The 16,409-nt window shown below is 47.9% G+C and overlaps 1 protein-coding gene across 5 annotated transcripts in view; it reads left to right on the forward strand.

Annotated features, from left to right (window-relative positions):
• PLA2G6 (phospholipase A2 group VI) overlaps positions 1 to 16,409 on the forward strand; it is a 60,240-nt gene that overhangs the window by 21,036 nt on the left and 22,795 nt on the right. For 4 of the 5 annotated variants that reach the window (XM_055328556.1, XM_055328555.1, XM_055328558.1 and 1 more), the window contains 5 exons: positions 7,505 to 7,720; positions 8,730 to 8,913; positions 10,821 to 11,008; positions 13,721 to 13,817; positions 15,174 to 15,356. In XM_055328556.1, the coding sequence (XP_055184531.1) occupies positions 7,505 to 7,720; positions 8,730 to 8,913; positions 10,821 to 11,008; positions 13,721 to 13,817; positions 15,174 to 15,356 (868 nt within the window). Of the gene's footprint in view, positions 1 to 7,504; positions 7,721 to 8,411; positions 8,914 to 10,820; positions 11,009 to 13,720; positions 13,818 to 15,173; positions 15,357 to 16,409 lie in introns of those variants that run through there. The other variant, XM_055328560.1, reaches the window with a different exon arrangement.

Consider the following 16,409-nt stretch of genomic DNA (forward strand, 5'->3'; position numbering starts at 1 on the left):
TCTTGTTGTTGTTCTGCCTATTTTTTTTTCTTTTTGTCTTCATATGCATCTAGTTTTTTGTTTTGTGTTAGGTAGCTTTACTCAGATGCAGCTTTCAAAAAATGAAATTTACCATAGCGGGTATCATTTGGGGGACACCTGGGTGGCTCAGGTTGGGCACTTTGCCTTTGGCCCAGGGCATGGTCCTGGAGTTCTGGGATCGAGTCCCACATCGGGCTCCCTGCATGGAGCCTGCTTCTCCCTCTGCCTGTGTCTCTGCCTCTCTCTTTCTGTGTCTCTCATGAATAAATAAATAAAAATCTTAAAAAAAGAAAAGAATAGAAAGGTAGCATTTGGTGAGTTTTGGTACAGGTGTGTGCCCACATGCCATCATGGCAGTCAAGATACTGAACATTCTGTGTTCTCCAAAATTCCCTCAATGCTCCTTTGCACCAAGTCCCCTGCACCCACCACAGCCCCTGGCAAACACCGATCTGCTTTCTAGTACTCTGGTTCTGCCTTTTAATAATACAGCGTGTAGTCGTATAATTTTTTTGTTTTTCACTTAGCATAATGGTTTTGCAATTCATGATCAAGCGTTTTCTTATGATCTTGTTTGTTCCCTCCCTGTCAATTTGGAAGTTATGTATTCTGTTATTCTCTTTTAGTGATAGCTGTTGGGGGGCAGTTTGTGGGTTTCTCCTGGGTCTGTACATCTTGCAAGCAGAGACATTGACTTCTTTTGTTCCAGGCTATTGTTACAAGGATATTTGCATAGCAAGCAGCCTTAGAAGATAGAGATCAGGTCTTTCCCTGGAGCAGAGGGGAGGTTTGCTTACTCTCTTGGGTAATAAGGATCATATCATTCTCCAGAGCAAAGCTTCGACAGATCTGCTTATTAACCATGGTAGAAGATTCAAGTTCTCTACACTCAGGGTTTCTCTCTCTTAGCACAACATGAGCAGGTGTCACCTGGCCCTCTTCGTGTCACCCTGTGGGAACTAGATCCCAGGGAATTGGCACAAATGCTGAAACTGGCCACTGCTGTGGCTGTGAGTAATAAATTGCCCTTTGTCTTTGATTCAAGAATCTTGTTTCTTCTGCCAGTATTCATGAAACTGTGTCGGGCTAACTTGTTGGTTTGCAAGTAGGGCAAAATCTGAAACCTTCACAGTTCTTGATAGAACCTGAGAGATTGTAATACACATCCTTGGCCTTACTGAAGTATAATCGGTACTTTAGTGTCTTCCAGAACAAGAAATTAGGACTTTTTATCCCCATTTCTTCCCAGACGTGTGTGTATACGTGTGTGTGTATAATTCTACTTTTATTTTAAACCCAGCAAGACATTATGCCAATGCTTATTTAGATTCACCCACATATTTACCATTTCATTTTTTTTCCTGGATCTTAGGCCATTCATATAGGATTAAATTCCTTCTACCTCAAGAAAATCCTTTTATATTTCCTATCTTATAGGTCTGCTAATGACAAAGCCTCTCTCTTTTTCTCTTTGTTTGTTGACTAGAAACATTTTACTTATTTATTTTAAGTAATCTCTACATCTAGCATGGGGCTTGAACTCATGGGACTCTGAGATCCAAAGTCACATACTCTACCAACTGAGCCAGCCAGGCACCCCTGACTAGTGAAAGGTTTTACTTTAACTTCAGACTTAAAGGGAAGCATGCTACCTACAGAATTCTCATCAGTATTTATTTACTTTTCTTTAGCTCTTTGAGAATGTGATTCCATTATCTCTGGTGTCCACTGCTGAGAAGCCGGCGTCAGTCTTTGAAGATAAATTTTTCCTCTGTTGTTTTTAGTATTTTTCTTCACATTTTGTTTATAGCCGTTGTAATATGGTACATGTGTCAATTGTTACTGTGTTTCAGCAATATGTGACCAATACATGTCCTCTTCAGTTACTGCTGTGTAACAAGCCATCCCAAAACTTCATGGCTTAAAACAATGATCTATTATTTAGCCCACAAATCTGCAATTTGAGCAGAGTTCAGTGGGAAAAGCTCTCTTCCACTTTACGTGGCATGAGCTAGGGTGGCTTGACTGTGGGATCCACTCCTGAGATGACTCACTTACCACTGGCAAGTTGCTGCTGGCTGTTGACTGGGAGTTCATCCAGGGCTAAGGGTCCAGGACCAAGAGTCATCCCTGTGGGTTGTGTCAGTTTCCCCGTGCCATGATAGCTGGGTCCCAAGAAAAAAGAGGTAGAAACTTCCAGTCTCTTAAGGCCTGGAACACTAGGGCAGCATCATTTCTGTGAATAGTCTATTGGTAAAGCAATTGCAGAGCCATATTAAAAGGTAAAGAGACGTCATGGGATAATGATATGAGACCTCATGTTTCAATGGGAGCTGCATCAGAGCTTGGGGGCCCTGTTCTAAAACCTTTACAAGATCCCTAAGTGGATTTCTGTATGTGTGCGTGCACACCCATGTGTGCAGGAGGGCTCATACATATTTTCAATGGCCATGACATTTTTTAAAAATCAATTTTGAAAAGTTCACAGACATCAACCCTTCAAATATGGCTTCTCTCCAGTTCCTTTTCTCTTCTGCTTTTGTGACTCCACTTATCTGTATGGTAGATCTCTTCATTACGTATTCTATGCCTTTTATCCACTTTCCTGCATTTTCCACCCTCTGGCTCTCCAGGTTCTATTCTGTTTACTCTCTTTTCTGTCCTGTCTTCCTGTTCACTAGTTTTCTCTTTAGCATTGTCCAGTCTGCTTTTATACCTGACCCCTAGGTTCTTCATTTTGGCAATTGTATTTTTTTAATTCTGTAATTCCCATGTTTAAACTAGTTTCAAGTTCTTTTACTTTTATTTTGTTTTTAAAAGATTTTATTTATTTATTAGAGAGAAAGAGGGCAGGGGCAGAGGAAGAGACAGAAGCAGGTGCCCTGCTAAGTAGGTTGCCTGATGCAGGGCTGGATCCCAGGGCCCTGGAATCATGACCCAAGGGAAAGACAGACTCTAAACTGACTGAGCCACCCAGGTGCCCCCTTTTATTATTATTTTTTAAAAGATTTTACTTATTTATTCATGAGAGACACAGGCAGAGGGAGAAGCAGGCTCCATGCAGGAGGCCCAATGTGGGACTTGATCCCTGGACTCCAGGATCATGCCCTGGGCCAAAGGCAGGCACCAAACCACTGAACCACCCAGGCATCCCCTTATTTTTTGTTTTTAAAGATTTTATTTATTTATTTGAGAGAGAGAGAGAGAGAGAGAGAGAGGCAGAGATAGTGACAGAGATAGCAAGAGAGAGCCTGAGCAGGGAGGAGAGGCAGAAGCATGCTCCTTGCTGAGCAGGGAGCCCAACCTGGGGCTGCATCCCAGGACCTCAGGATCATGACCTGAGCCGAAGGCAGACATTTAACCGACTGAGCCACCCAGGTACACCAGTTTCAAGTTCTTTGCCTCAATTCTAAATCTTCTATTTTATTCTCTTGAATAGTACCGGTTATTTTATTTATTTATATTTTAAAATAAGCTCTACCAACTTACCCCCAATGTGGGGCTCGAACTCACTACCCCAAGATCAAGAGTCTCATGCTTTACTGACTGAGCTACCCAGGCACCCCTTATCATAATTATTTTAAAGTTTGTGTCAGGGACGCCTGGGTGGCTCAGCAGTTAAAGCATCTGCCTTTGGCTCAGGGCGTGATCCCGGAGTCCTGGGATCCAGTCCCACATTGGGCTCCTCACAGAGAGCCTGCTTCTCCCTCTCTCTATGTCTCTGCCTCTTTCTGTGTGTGTCTCTCATGAATCTTTAAAAAAATAAAGTCTGCGTCAGATGACTTCAGTATTTGCAGGCCCCCTCCAGCTCTCCACCTCCCAGTTACAGATGTGTTTCCATTGTACATTGTTTCTGTTGTTTTTCTTTAGTGTCATGTAGTATCTCTCCTCCTGTGCTTGGTGAGTTTTGATTATGTGCTGGACCTTGAAGCCTGGCTTAATGTTTCTTTCTTTCTTTCTTTCCTTTTTTTTTTTTTCTTAATGTTTCTTTTATGTTTGCTTCTCCTGCGTACTTGGGAACATTATCAGTGAGGGTGATTTCAGTCCATTTTCTGGAACTGAAATTATTTGGAGTTGAGTTACAGTCTCTAGGAGGGTCTGTCTACTGTGGATCAACTTAGGCCTTAGTTCAGGACCCCCACCCACAGTAAGAGGGTTCATCAGAGCCCTCCCCTGGCCTCTGATCTCTGTCCCCCAAGTCCATGAGGTTGCCGATGCTATGGTATATCCCTCCAGCCTCTCAAGTGACAGCAGCCCTAAATACCAGACTCACATCCTGGGTTTCCATAATCCTTTCCAACCTGACACTTCATCTCTATCTGCTTAGGTATCCAGCGCCTCAAGCAGATGCCTTTTACATTTTGTCCAGCATTTCTAGTTGTCCCTAGGAGGCAGTCTGGTTCACATTACCAGGTCTGTCCTTGTGGGAGTGGAAGATCCTATTTTCTTCTGGGTTAGTCTCACTAGCATTTAGATGCCTGATTACACTTTCCCCATTAGCTACCTCTGTTTGCTCCCCTCTGCAGCAAAACCCCTCACAAGTATCGTCTATACTTGCTTCTCCAATTTCTTACATCCCATACCTTCTCAGACCCTCTCCTGTGAGGCTCCAGTTCCCACCTTTCCACCAAAAGTACTTTGTCAAGGTCATTAATGTTTTATTAATGTGAGATCCAGTGATCAGTTTTTAGTGTCCTTTTTAGTGTCATTTGGTGTTATAATTTAGTTGTCATTTAGTGTCATATCTGACATGGCAGCAATGTTTAACATGAAGCACTCTGCAGTGCAGAGGTTGGCGAGATGAAACAAAACCAGCCAAGGAGAATGAGGGAAGACTTCCTCCCATATCCTCCTATGTTTGTTTGTTCTTTAGCACTTACTCCCTGGCGGTTTGTTTATTGTACTTTCTTATTTTCATTTGTAACTTACACATTTGTTGATCTTTCCCTTAAGAACAGGGGCTCTAGGAAGGCAGGGCGTGTCATCTGTTTTGTTCATTGATTTACCCCTTCCATTTAGAACAATGGCAGGTGCAGAACGCACTCTCAGTAGAAGCTTACTAAACAATTGCACTCTCGGAAAGAATAGATGAGCCTTGTTGAGCCAACACTTTATGAGCACCACCTCTGCTAGACCCTGGCTGGCCCTGGGTCTTCCATACTGAAAGCCCTGGTCAGACGTTCAAGAATCTTCAATGTCAACCATCATTGTTATTAACTGTTTTTTTTTTTTTTTTAAGATTTATTTATTTATTCATGAGAGACACAGACTGAGAGAGAGAGAGGCAGAGGGAGAAGCAGGCTCCTCACAGGGAGCCCAGTGCGGGACTCGATCCTGGATCCCGGGATCACAACCCGAGCCAAAAGGCAGGTGCTCAACCACTGAGCCACCCAGGCATCCCATGATTATCTGTTTTCAAAGTACCATTACGGGCAGCCCTGGTGGCCCAGCAGTTTAGCACCGCCTTCAGCCCCGGGTGTGATCCTGGAGACCCGGGATAAAGTCCCACGTCATCGGGCTTCTTGCATAGAGCCTGCTTCTCCCTCTGCCTGTGTCTCTGCCTCTCTCTGTCATGAATAAATAAATAAAATCTTAAAAAAAAAAGTACTATTAATTGGTTATCCCATCTGATCCTCGTAGTACCTCTGTGAGGTGGGTGGGACAGGTACAAAGAAGTCTCTTGTTTCAAATAAGGCTCAGAGGGATGCTTGGGTGGCTCAGCGGTTGAGCATCTGCTTTCAGCTCAGGGTGTGAGACCAGAGTTTCAGGAACAAGTCCTGCATTGGGCTCCCTGCGGGGAGCCTGCCTCTCATTCTGCCTGTGCCTCTCTCTCTGTGTTTTTCTTGAATAAATAAAATCTTTAAAACAAAACAAAACAAAAACAAAAACAAATAAATAGGTCTCAGAGAAGGAAGGCATTTTTCCAAGGTCACACAGCAGCTTAATAGCAAACCTGGAACTTAAACCCAACTCTTTAGAAATGAACAAGTTTGGGATCCCTGGGTGGCGCAGCGGTTTAGCGCCTGCCTTTGGCCCAGGGCGCGATCCTGGCGACCCGGGATCGAATCCCACATCGGGCTCCCGGTGCATGGAGCCTGCTTCTCCCTCTGCCTGTGTCTCTGCCTCTCTCTCTCTCTTGCTGTGACTATCATAAATAAAAAAAAAATAAAAAATAAAAAAAAAAAGAAATGAACAAGGTTTATGATGATCATTCTTTTCCTTTGGGGGAGTTAGGGGGCAAAGACACCATCTTACTGGTTTTTCAATAAAAAGAACCCCACAAGTTTTTTCTCTGATTATAAAAATTATAATAATTATGAATGAGCACCTGGGTGGCTCAATTGGTTGAGTGTCTGACTCTTGATCTCAGCTCAGGTCTTGATATCAGGGTCATGAGTTTGAGCCCCACATTGGGCTCTGCACTGGACATGGACCCTACTTAAAAAAATAAAATTACATAAATTCATTGTAGAAAATTCGGAAACTTCAGGAACAGATAAAGAACATTTCAATTACTGTGCTACCATGTACATTTGGACATATTTTTTAACACACTTTAGATCGCATTGTATCATGTAAGATTTATATCTTGCTTTTTTATTTAGCATTACAAAATCACATTTCACTATTCTTTTAATATTGCATCTTAATGGTCGCATAATATTCCATGACATAGATGTGCCACAGTTTAGATCATATTCCATTGCTGGACATTTAAGTTAAATGCTTATTTACTTCCTGTTGTGTGTGAGGGCCGGGGACTTGAGGCTGGGGCTTTCCAATTTCATAGTCAAATTAGAAAGTGGATATGAGGGCACTTGGGTGGCTCAGCGGTTGAGCATCTGCCTTTGGCTCAGGGTGTGATCCTAGGATCCTGGGATCAAGTCCCGCATTGGGCTCCCCATAGGAAGCCTGCTTCTCCCTCTGCCTATATCTCTGCCTCTCTCTGTGTGCCTCTCATGAATAAATAAATAAAATATTTTTTTAAAAAGAAAATGGATTGGGATCCCTGGGTGGCGCAGTGGTTTGGCGCCTGCCTTTGGCCCAGGGCGGGATCCTGGAGACCCGGGATCGAATCCCACATCGGGCTTCCGGTGCATGGAGCCTGCTTCTCCCTCTGCCTGTGTCTCTACCTCTCTCTCTCTCTGTGACTATCATAAATAAATAAAAATTAAAAAAAAAAGAAAATGGATTGACAGGGCTTTGTTAAAATAAAATGTAAAAGCATTATAAAATATGCTTATTTAAAAAAAGGGGGAAAGAAAATCTTTTTAAACAAAAATAAAATCCTAGCTCCGTTTGGAGGTGTGTGTGTGCACACGTGCCTATGTTTGCTTGCAGTGGGGAGTCCAGCTGGAGTGGGTCACTGCATGGCCAGAGGCAGGCAGCCACCCGTGTAGGAGATCCAGGGCTTCTGACTCCAGCCAGGGTGTGGACCAACATGGCTCACTTCCGTGTCGTCTTCTGTGTCCCCTCTCTGTAGACTCTTCCAGCTGGAGACAGAGGCAGATGCCCTTGTGAACTTCCAGCAGTATTCTTCGCAGCTGCCGCCCTTCTACGAGAGCTCCAAACACGTCCTGCACACGGAGGTCCTCCAGCAGCTGACCGACCTCATCCGCAACCACCCCAGCTGGTCGGCCGCCCACCTGGCGGTGGAGCTGGGGATCCGAGAGTGCTTCCACCACAGCCGTATCATCAGGTGGGCCAGGAGGGTGGGACCCCTGGTAACCATGCGTGTGCTTCTGCATGTGGATGGGCAGGTTCTGGGGAGTTTCTCCATCCTGCCTCAGTTCCCCTCTATAGGGTCAAAAGTTGCCCCGTGCCTTTGATTAGAAAGAAACTAGTGTGTGGCCTTGGAAAGGGAGCCTAGGAATGCTCACTGAAGCCAGGAGGAGAAATGTGGTATTTCTGGAGGGCCCAACAGGTGCCAGGATCATGGTAGTCATTTTATACCCACCATGAACTTGAATCCTTGCAACATCCCCCACCCAGGAAGTGTTGTCATCCCAGCAAGAGAGGTTGTGATCCATGCTAGGTCACTGCTAGAGAGTGCTGAAGAGGCCTCAGATCCATGTCTCTTTACAGAGATCTGGCTGCCCTCCTGGAGGCTGGACCGCTTACTTTCATATGGTCCTTCAGCCAATACTTATGTCAGTAGATGTGCGCTCAAGAGGGGACCGTGTGGGCCCTGTTGCAGGAGTCTGGCTCACCTGCTTGCCCCGAGGTGGCCACAGCTTGGTTCTGCTCCCAAGACCCAGGCTCAGAAATCCTCACTGCCCTTTATAGTTTTCAGGCCTGTACTTGGACATTGTGGTGTTTAACCTCCCCACGGTTCATCCCTTTTCTAGGGCAGGCATTATTGTATTTATTTTTATTTTTATTTTTTGTAGATAAGGATATTGAAGCCCAAAAAGGTTAGGTGAACTGCCTGAGGTTAATGAGATTTCTGCCTTCCTACCCTTGGTATGCCACCCTGCCACCCACTTCACACTGGCATGCCCCTAGGAGCCGTCTTGTACAGGTGTGCAAGTGAACAACTGATAAAATTACACCAGTCACAGATAAATTGTGAATCCGCCCTAAGGTTGAACCAGCCAGCCTGAGCATGGCATGGATGCTCTCAAGTGCCAGCCCACTTCCCTCTTCTGTGCCCAAGTTTCTCAGCACCCCTCCTTCCTGTGCCCATCCCCCACCCCCACCCTCCGCAGCTGTGCCAATAACAGGGAGAATGAGGAGGGCTGCACCCCCCTGCACCTGGCCTGCCGCAAGGGTGACGGGGAGATCCTGGTGGAGCTGGTGCAGTACTGCCACGCCCAGATGGACGTCACTGACAACAACGGAGAGACAGCCTTTCATTACGCCGTCCAGGGTGACAATTCCCAGGTGCTGCAGGTGAGCTTGTAGGGGGAGGTGGGGCGCAGGGTGACCAGATCTGGCAACACCTTGTTGTCGTCACTTGGTCTTGAGCTGCTTCCTGGAGGGTGTACCCTCCTCTCCCCTCTTCCCCCCTTTTGCTCGTCGAGGAGACACATCCTCAGCCACTGTGCTGCGGCCACCCTAGGGAGGTCCTCCATCCCACCAAGATAAACCAGAGGCCCAGCCCAGCCAATCAGTTTGGTTTGGCTTATTCCAAGGCCCTACTGAGCCCAGCCCTAGGCTGGGTGAATTCATTTCAGCCCTGCCTAGAGAGGCTTATGGTCCACTGGGACCTGAGCTTAGCTCTTTACAGGTACTCCAAACTCCATCCGACCTTAGCACCAGATATACCCCTATATAAATGTTTGATTATTGGGCTGAAAAATGAAAATAAAAATTGTAGACAAGTAGATGGGAGTGATGTCATGAAAGGCTACTTTATGTATTAGATGGAAAAGACAGACTACCAGACAGTATTTGATTACCCAGAGCAGGAAGATTCTTTTAAAGGTCATGTCCTTCTCTGCCCTGGCATCAGAAAGGAACTACTTTCCAGAAAATATGCGTTCATGTCGTATGATTGGCTCACAGGGAAAGGACTTCCACATGCACTGTTCGTGAACTCCATCCTTCCTGAGAGCCAGCTGAGCGCCCAGCACAGCGCCCCACAGAGCCTGCCTCCGTGCAGATGGCACGCACACGCTCTCTTGTCAGTAGCTGTCCTTTGTTGCGTGCTGGTCTCGTGTCTGGCCCTTGACTGTTGTGTGTGCCAGTTAATTCTCAAAATAGCCTCTGTGGGTGGAGTCATTATCTTCTCTTTGGCAAAGAAACTGAGTTTCTGGGGCGCCTGGGTGGCTCAGTGGGTTAAGCGTCTGCCTTGGGCTCAGGTCATGATCCTGGAGTCCCAGAATCGAGTCCTGCATTGGGCTCCCTGCTCAGCAGGGAGTCGGCTTCTCCCTCTTTCTCTGCTCCTCCCTCTGGCTTGTGCTCTTGCTTACTTTCTTGCTGTCTCAAATAAATAAATAAGATCTTTAAAAAAAAAAAAAGAAAGAAAAGAAACCGAACTTCCATGAAGTTAAGAAATGTGCCCAAGGAAGAGCAGAGCTGTGTGTGGTGGGGCTGGCCCTTGGGTCGGGCCTCTTTGCCATGTCTCCAGCCCATCAACAGGCCCAGCTAGGTCCCCCGGGCTCACAGAAGTTGGAGCTAACCTCTGGAGACAGCAGTTGGTGGACTTGTGAGCTGTCTCTCCCATTAGAAGCCCTGGCCTTGCTGTGTCCCGGGACCCAGCAGGTGGAACCCCGTGGTGACTGGCCACTGGGCCAGGAGTGAGGACAGAGCCTCCCCTTGGAGCTGGTGGGCCTCAAGTGAGGAAATAAAACCTTCTGGCTCTCTATGTAATACTGTTTTGTTTTTTTGTTTGTTTGTTTTCATGCAAAAGATGTGAGACAAGACCATGGACAGAAAGAACTACCTGGTTTTGTTTTTTAATTGAAAAAATAATATGTGAACCTAGTGAAAAGAAATTCAAGCAAGAAAGATGAAAATACAATGAAAGTATACAATGAAAAGCAGGAATTGCTCCACCCAGACCCCCAGTGCCCATCTGTACAAACAACCTGATTTTCAGTTTCGTGATTGGGAAGGTTTTTATATGAACCACAGCTGTGCCAGAGCAGCCGCCCCCGCCCTGCCCCCTCAGCACTGGCATAGCTGCCATCCTGCTCTCCTGTGCACCTGCTCTCTCTGTTGCCTCCCTGTTCTTGCACAGTCCGATCTCCTTTCCCCTTATGTGGGCAGAGGAGACTGCCATGGAGGGTGTCGGGGAGGGTCGTGAGGGACTTGTCATTGTCAGGGCCCAGCCCACCCCAGTGTCCTGTTGTCAGCTCCTAGGGAAGAACGCGTCAGCCGGCCTGAACCAAGTGAACAACCAGGGCCAGACCCCGCTGCACCTGGCCTGCCAGATGGGGAAGCAAGAAATGGTCCGCGTGCTGCTGCTTTGCAATGCTCGGTGCAACATCATGGGGCCCACTGGCTATCCCATCCACACTGCCATGAAGTTCTGCCATAAGGGGTAAGGCCTCACTCCTGCACCCAGTCTGCTGGGCCTCTGGCTTTCATGCCTAGGGGAGCACTGGCCTCTACAGGGTCATTAGATGTGTTTTAGGTCCTTGTGCCAAGGACTGACCTGACTGGAGGAAGGTACTTGAATGTGTAGTAGATGTGAATCACAGTCCAGAAAGTCAGCTGTGCAGAGTGGAACTTTAAAATGTTTTCTGCAATGCACCTTAATTTCTGGCCACCACCTTCCCTCTCCCAGACTAGAGAAGAACAATCCAAATCTTCCCTGGGGTCTCTCCTTTCCACCTCCCCCAAGTGGTCCTCCTATGCTGGAGTCACATGTAGCCCCAAGGAGGGGCCCAGCTGACCTGGGTCCTCTTCCACCCAAGCCCAGCAGCTCAATCTGAACCCCTTTCATGACTATAACGCTGCTCTGTGGCTTCTGCAGATTCCTGGCTTGAAGCCCAGAAATGCTTGGTAAAGTGGCCCAGGGCCCCTTCTGCCTAGATGTATCCATCCTTCCTGGGGGTGGCACTGCTGGGACACAGGTCCCTGGCCCATGCCTTAAGGAGCTCTGGACTACTCTCGCATTTCTTCCTTTCTCCCCAGACCTGGGAAACCCTGGTCTCAGGAAAATTCTCCATGTGAAGTGTGTGTGTGTGTGTGTGTGTGTGTGTGTGTGTGTGTGTGTAGGGTGGGGGTGTGATAAAAGAAATAAAAGGAGAATAGCCTGGGTGGCTCAGCGGTTTAGTGCCACCTTCATCCCAGGGCGTGATCCTGGAGATCCGGGATCGAGTCCCACGTCAGGCTCCTTGCATGGAGCCTGCTTCTCCCTCTGCCTGTGTCTCTGCCTCTCTCTCTCTCTCTCTCTCTCTCTGTGTGTGTGTGTCTGTCATAAATAAATAATAAATCTTTTAAAATAAAAGAGAGATGAAGGGGTGCCGGGGTGGTGCAGTCAGTTGGTGCTGATCAGGCTGGGGAAAGAGCAGCACAGAGGGCAGCACACACATGGTGGGTGGGGTCTTTCCTTTTTCTGGAGTCTGCACCCATCTTGCTGGCCCCCCTGGCATGGCCATCCCCTCAAAGATCTAGTCCAGGCTTGGACCAGCCCACCTTTCTGTGATCCTCCCCAGCACAGCCAAGGCGGACTAGAACTTTCAGGAAAACTTGACCAAGTGGTTGGAGATAGTACCAACACCCTCACTCCCAGTAGTCACGTTCCGTGGTTGCAGGTTGCAGCCTGAATGGACACAAGTGATGAGTGATGCTCTTTTAGACCTGAGAGGTGCCATGGCCGCCCCACTCTGGCTCAGCTCCAGCCGCCCCAAGCCTTCCTGTCCAGGGGCCTGGTAGTGCCTGGGTCGCTTGCTTCTTAGACACCTCTAGCCACATGCCTCTCGGCCCCTGCCAGGCCTCCCCTGAGGGGCTGGTCCACATCACATCAGGGATCATGCACATAGGATGACGTGAGTGGCCTCGTACCTGGGTTGTGCCCTACTATCGCACACAGCCAAGTCCTCCCAGCGCCCCAGCGAGGACCTGCCTCTGCCACCACCCGGTAGCCAGTTCAGCTGTGCTCTACAAATCTCAAGCCTTTGGGTTACAGAAAGGCTCTGTCCCAGCTCCAGTCTGTCAGCCCCTCAGCTGACCTTTATAGAGCTGGGTTTGGGCCTGGGACTTGACTTTCACTTTGTAAAATGTCTTCAAGGTTTATTAATATTGTAGCAGGTATCAGGATTCCCTTCCTTTTTTTTTTTTAAGATTTTATTTATTTATTTATTTATTTATTTATTTATTTATTTATTTATTTATTTATTTATTTATTTATAAGATCTTATTTATTTTTTTGAGAGAGAAGGAGAGTGAGCACAGAAGGAGGGGCAGAGGGAGAAGCAGACTCCCCGCTGAGCAGGGAGCCCAAATCAAGGCTCCATCCCGGGAGCCGGAGATCTTGACCTGAGCTGAAGGCAGGCGCTTAGCTGACGGAGCCACCCAGGCACCCCTCCATTCCTTTTTAAGGCAGAATTCTATTCCATGGTATGGTCAGCCACATTTTGCTTTTCCCTTCATATCTTGGTTTCGGCCCAGGTCATGATCACAGGGTTGTAAGATTGAGTCCCAGGTCGGGCTCCATGCTCAGTGAGGAGTCGGCCTGGGATTCTTTCTCCCTGTCCCTCTGCCCCTGCCCCTGTTCTCTCTCTCTCTCTAGTAAGTAAATAATAAATCTGTAACTACTCTGCCTGTACTTCGTGCAGGATGCAGGCCACTGCATGAAGCACCAGCAGTAGATGGCTGGGGGACAGAGGGTAGCCATGTGTCAGGCACAGAAATGAAATGTCTTCTCTCCTCTAATACCCACCAGTCCTACATGGACTGTGCCCATGTTGCAGGTGGGCTCAGCCACGTCCTAGAGATCATCAATAGGAGGCTGGGGCTTGACCTCAGGCCTACCTGACTTGAAGGCTAGCACCACTGAGAATGATCGTTGCTGATTGGCGTTATCAGGGAAGGTTTCCTGGAGGTGGGGGCTTGAGCTCTGCCTATAGGGGCTCAGCATACCCTTGACATACCATAGTATATGCTGGCTGGTTCTGTTGCAACTTTATTTGCAGAAGCTCTTCCTCACCAGGAGATGAAGCCCCAAGGCATGGCCTTTCCCAGCTCCAGGCCACCTCCCTCCATGCCCATGGCTTTCTATACCAGCCCATGGCTCCTTTCTCTCTAGGTGTGCTGAAATGATCATCAGCATGGACAGCAACCAGATCCATAGCAAAGACCCTCGCTACGGAGCCAGCCCCCTCCACTGGGCCAAAAACGCTGAGGTAGGCAGTGTCTGAGGACATGGGGTGGGTAGTCAGGGGCGGGGTTCCAGAGCCCCTTGTTCCTCAGCTGCCTGCAGGAAGGAGGCTCCTGAGATGACTCTGGGATGCTGCTGTAGGGCTTGGTCTCATAGTGGTTCCTCAGGGGGAGATGACATCCTGGTGTTGCTCTGCTGATCACTGGCACCATGATGATGTTCCCTCTGTGGTTTCTTTATGTATGGCCTGCCCCGGGAGGTGTGAAGTTAGCGAGGTCATGTCTGAGAAATTCTTTGTAAATTGTCAAACAGAAGGTGGTGTGATGCTGCTGCTGCTGACTGCATTCACAGAGAGCCTGACTGAGCAGCTCTTCTGAGGCCTCCCTAAGCCAAGCTCCACCCCCTACCCCAGGAGGATGGAGACCTCTGGTCTCTCATTGCTAGGAAGCAGAGCTCCACAGTGTACTGGGTGCCCCAGAGATGGTGGTCTGTTCTGAAATGTGATGGGCTAGAAGGGAGGAGATTGCCAACCTCCACAGGGTACCTTCTGCCTGCCAGAGGTTAGACACCAAGTCAGGCCCTTTTGTGTATGCTTTGTCATTCATTGTCACCACTCTCTGAAGTAGGGACTTGCAGTTCTATTTTCACAGAAGACAAAACCGAGGGGGCACCTGGGTCGTTGCAGATCAGGTCATGATCTCAGGGTCGTGAGTTTGAGTCCTGTGTTGGGCTACATGCTCAGTGGAGAGTCTGCTTGGGATTCTCTCTCTCCCTCTCCCTCTCCCTCCGCCCCTTCCTCTGCCCATGTGTGTACACACACCCTCTCTCTCTCTCTCTCTCTCTGAAAAGTAAATAAATCTTTTAAAAGAGAGAGAGAAGTCTGAGTGCAGAGAGTGCAGTGGCCCACCTAAGCTCAGAGGACTGGGATGAAGTGGGGCTGAGCTTTGGGCTCAGGACTGTTGGCCTCCAAAGGCCAGACTGCTCTCCATGTCTCAGGCTGCCAGGCACAGGGGTGCACGTTGCCCAGGCCCAGGGAGGGATCAGACCCTTACAGGATCCCAGGGTAGGTTGCACGCGGGGAGTGGGAGCAGTGCTGGGAGTTTGTGAGATGCATGGGGTCCTGTTAACTCCAGGGAAGAACCAGGAAGCCCCTTACAACAGTGAGCATGTCTTCAGCCTTTTGTCCTCTACTTCTAGGGGGTGGATAGTGTGGGCCAAGGTCTAGGGGTGCCCCCAGAACTGGGGCCTGCTGCCTGAGTTCTTCTTGTTGCTAAGAGCTTTCCAGAGGCCCAATCCCTGCAGGTGTCTCAGGGAACAGGTGGTGGCCTCCCGGGTGCCCTGAGTGTCCACCCATTGGAGCGCGGACCCTTGTCTCCCACAGATGGCCCGCATGCTGCTGAAACGGGGCTGTGATGTGAACAGCACCAGCTGTGTGGGGAACACAGCCCTGCATGTGGCCGTGATGCGCAACCGCTTCGACTGCGTCATGGTGTTGCTGACCTACGGGGCCAACGCCAACGCCCGCGGAGAGCACGGCAACACCCCGCTGCACCTGGCCATGTCGGTGAGCCTGCCAGTCACTCCCCTCCTGCCGTGCCCTCTTCCTTTCCCCGATGCTGGGAATCTTACCTTCCTAGACTCAGCTTAGATCCTTGGGCACCCCAGGAGGAATGTCCAGATGACCCACACAGTACCGGGTACCAGTGGGCATCCCTCAGATGTCAGTTCTCCTCCTCTGCATTATTAGGGGAACATACTCATCTGCATGTTGTTCCTATCTCCTAAGTGGGACTATAAGCTCCCAGAAGGCAGTGTCTGCTTATACATCTTGGTGACCCACAGAAGGTGTTGGCCACAGTTTTTGGGTTATTATAGAGCATAGCTCCTGCCCTTGAGGCCCCTGGAGACAACTAGAGTATGAACACAGTAAATGCAGGGGAGGGAATGTTATTCTGTTACTGGCATATGTGTACATATTCCATATTTCGTATTCTGTAGCAATACCATGTGTACGTAAGTATGTTCAACAGATCTAAAAAAAAAAAATCTCCAAGTGATGGAATTGGAGAGAGGCATCTGGTACTCTAAAAGAAGTAGATTGAAGACACACTCAAAGATATCCTGCTTTATACCAAAGGCCATAGCTGTGGCAGAGACACTTGCCTGGGAGGTGGAAACTGCAAATAAAACTGTGGCCATTTTTAGCACTGAATGAGCCCTTAGAATGATCTAGTTCATCAGTTATCAAAATTTTGGGTCTATGTGGTATTGAAGATCCCAAAGACTTTTTTTCTACATGGATTGTATCCATCTATATTTATTAGATTGGAGATTTAAAACAAGCACTTTTCAAAATATTAATTCACTTAAAAATAGCAATTCACCAAACACAGTCTAACCAAAATAAATAACATTTTTATGAAAAACAATTTTATTTTCTGAAACAAAAAATAATCGAGAAGAGTTGGCCTTGTTTTACATTTTTGTGAATCTTTTTAATGCTCGGCTTCAGGGAAGACATATTGATTCTCCCAGTCTTTTGCTACATTTATTGTGTTGCAATATGTTGTTGAATATATGTTGGAGGATTTGAAGGAAGTCTGGTCTCACATAGTTA

This window comes from Nyctereutes procyonoides, unplaced genomic scaffold (assembly GCF_905146905.1).
Source record: "Nyctereutes procyonoides isolate TBG_1078 unplaced genomic scaffold, NYPRO_anot_genome, whole genome shotgun sequence".
NCBI classification, from domain to species: Eukaryota; Metazoa; Chordata; class Mammalia; order Carnivora; family Canidae; genus Nyctereutes; species Nyctereutes procyonoides.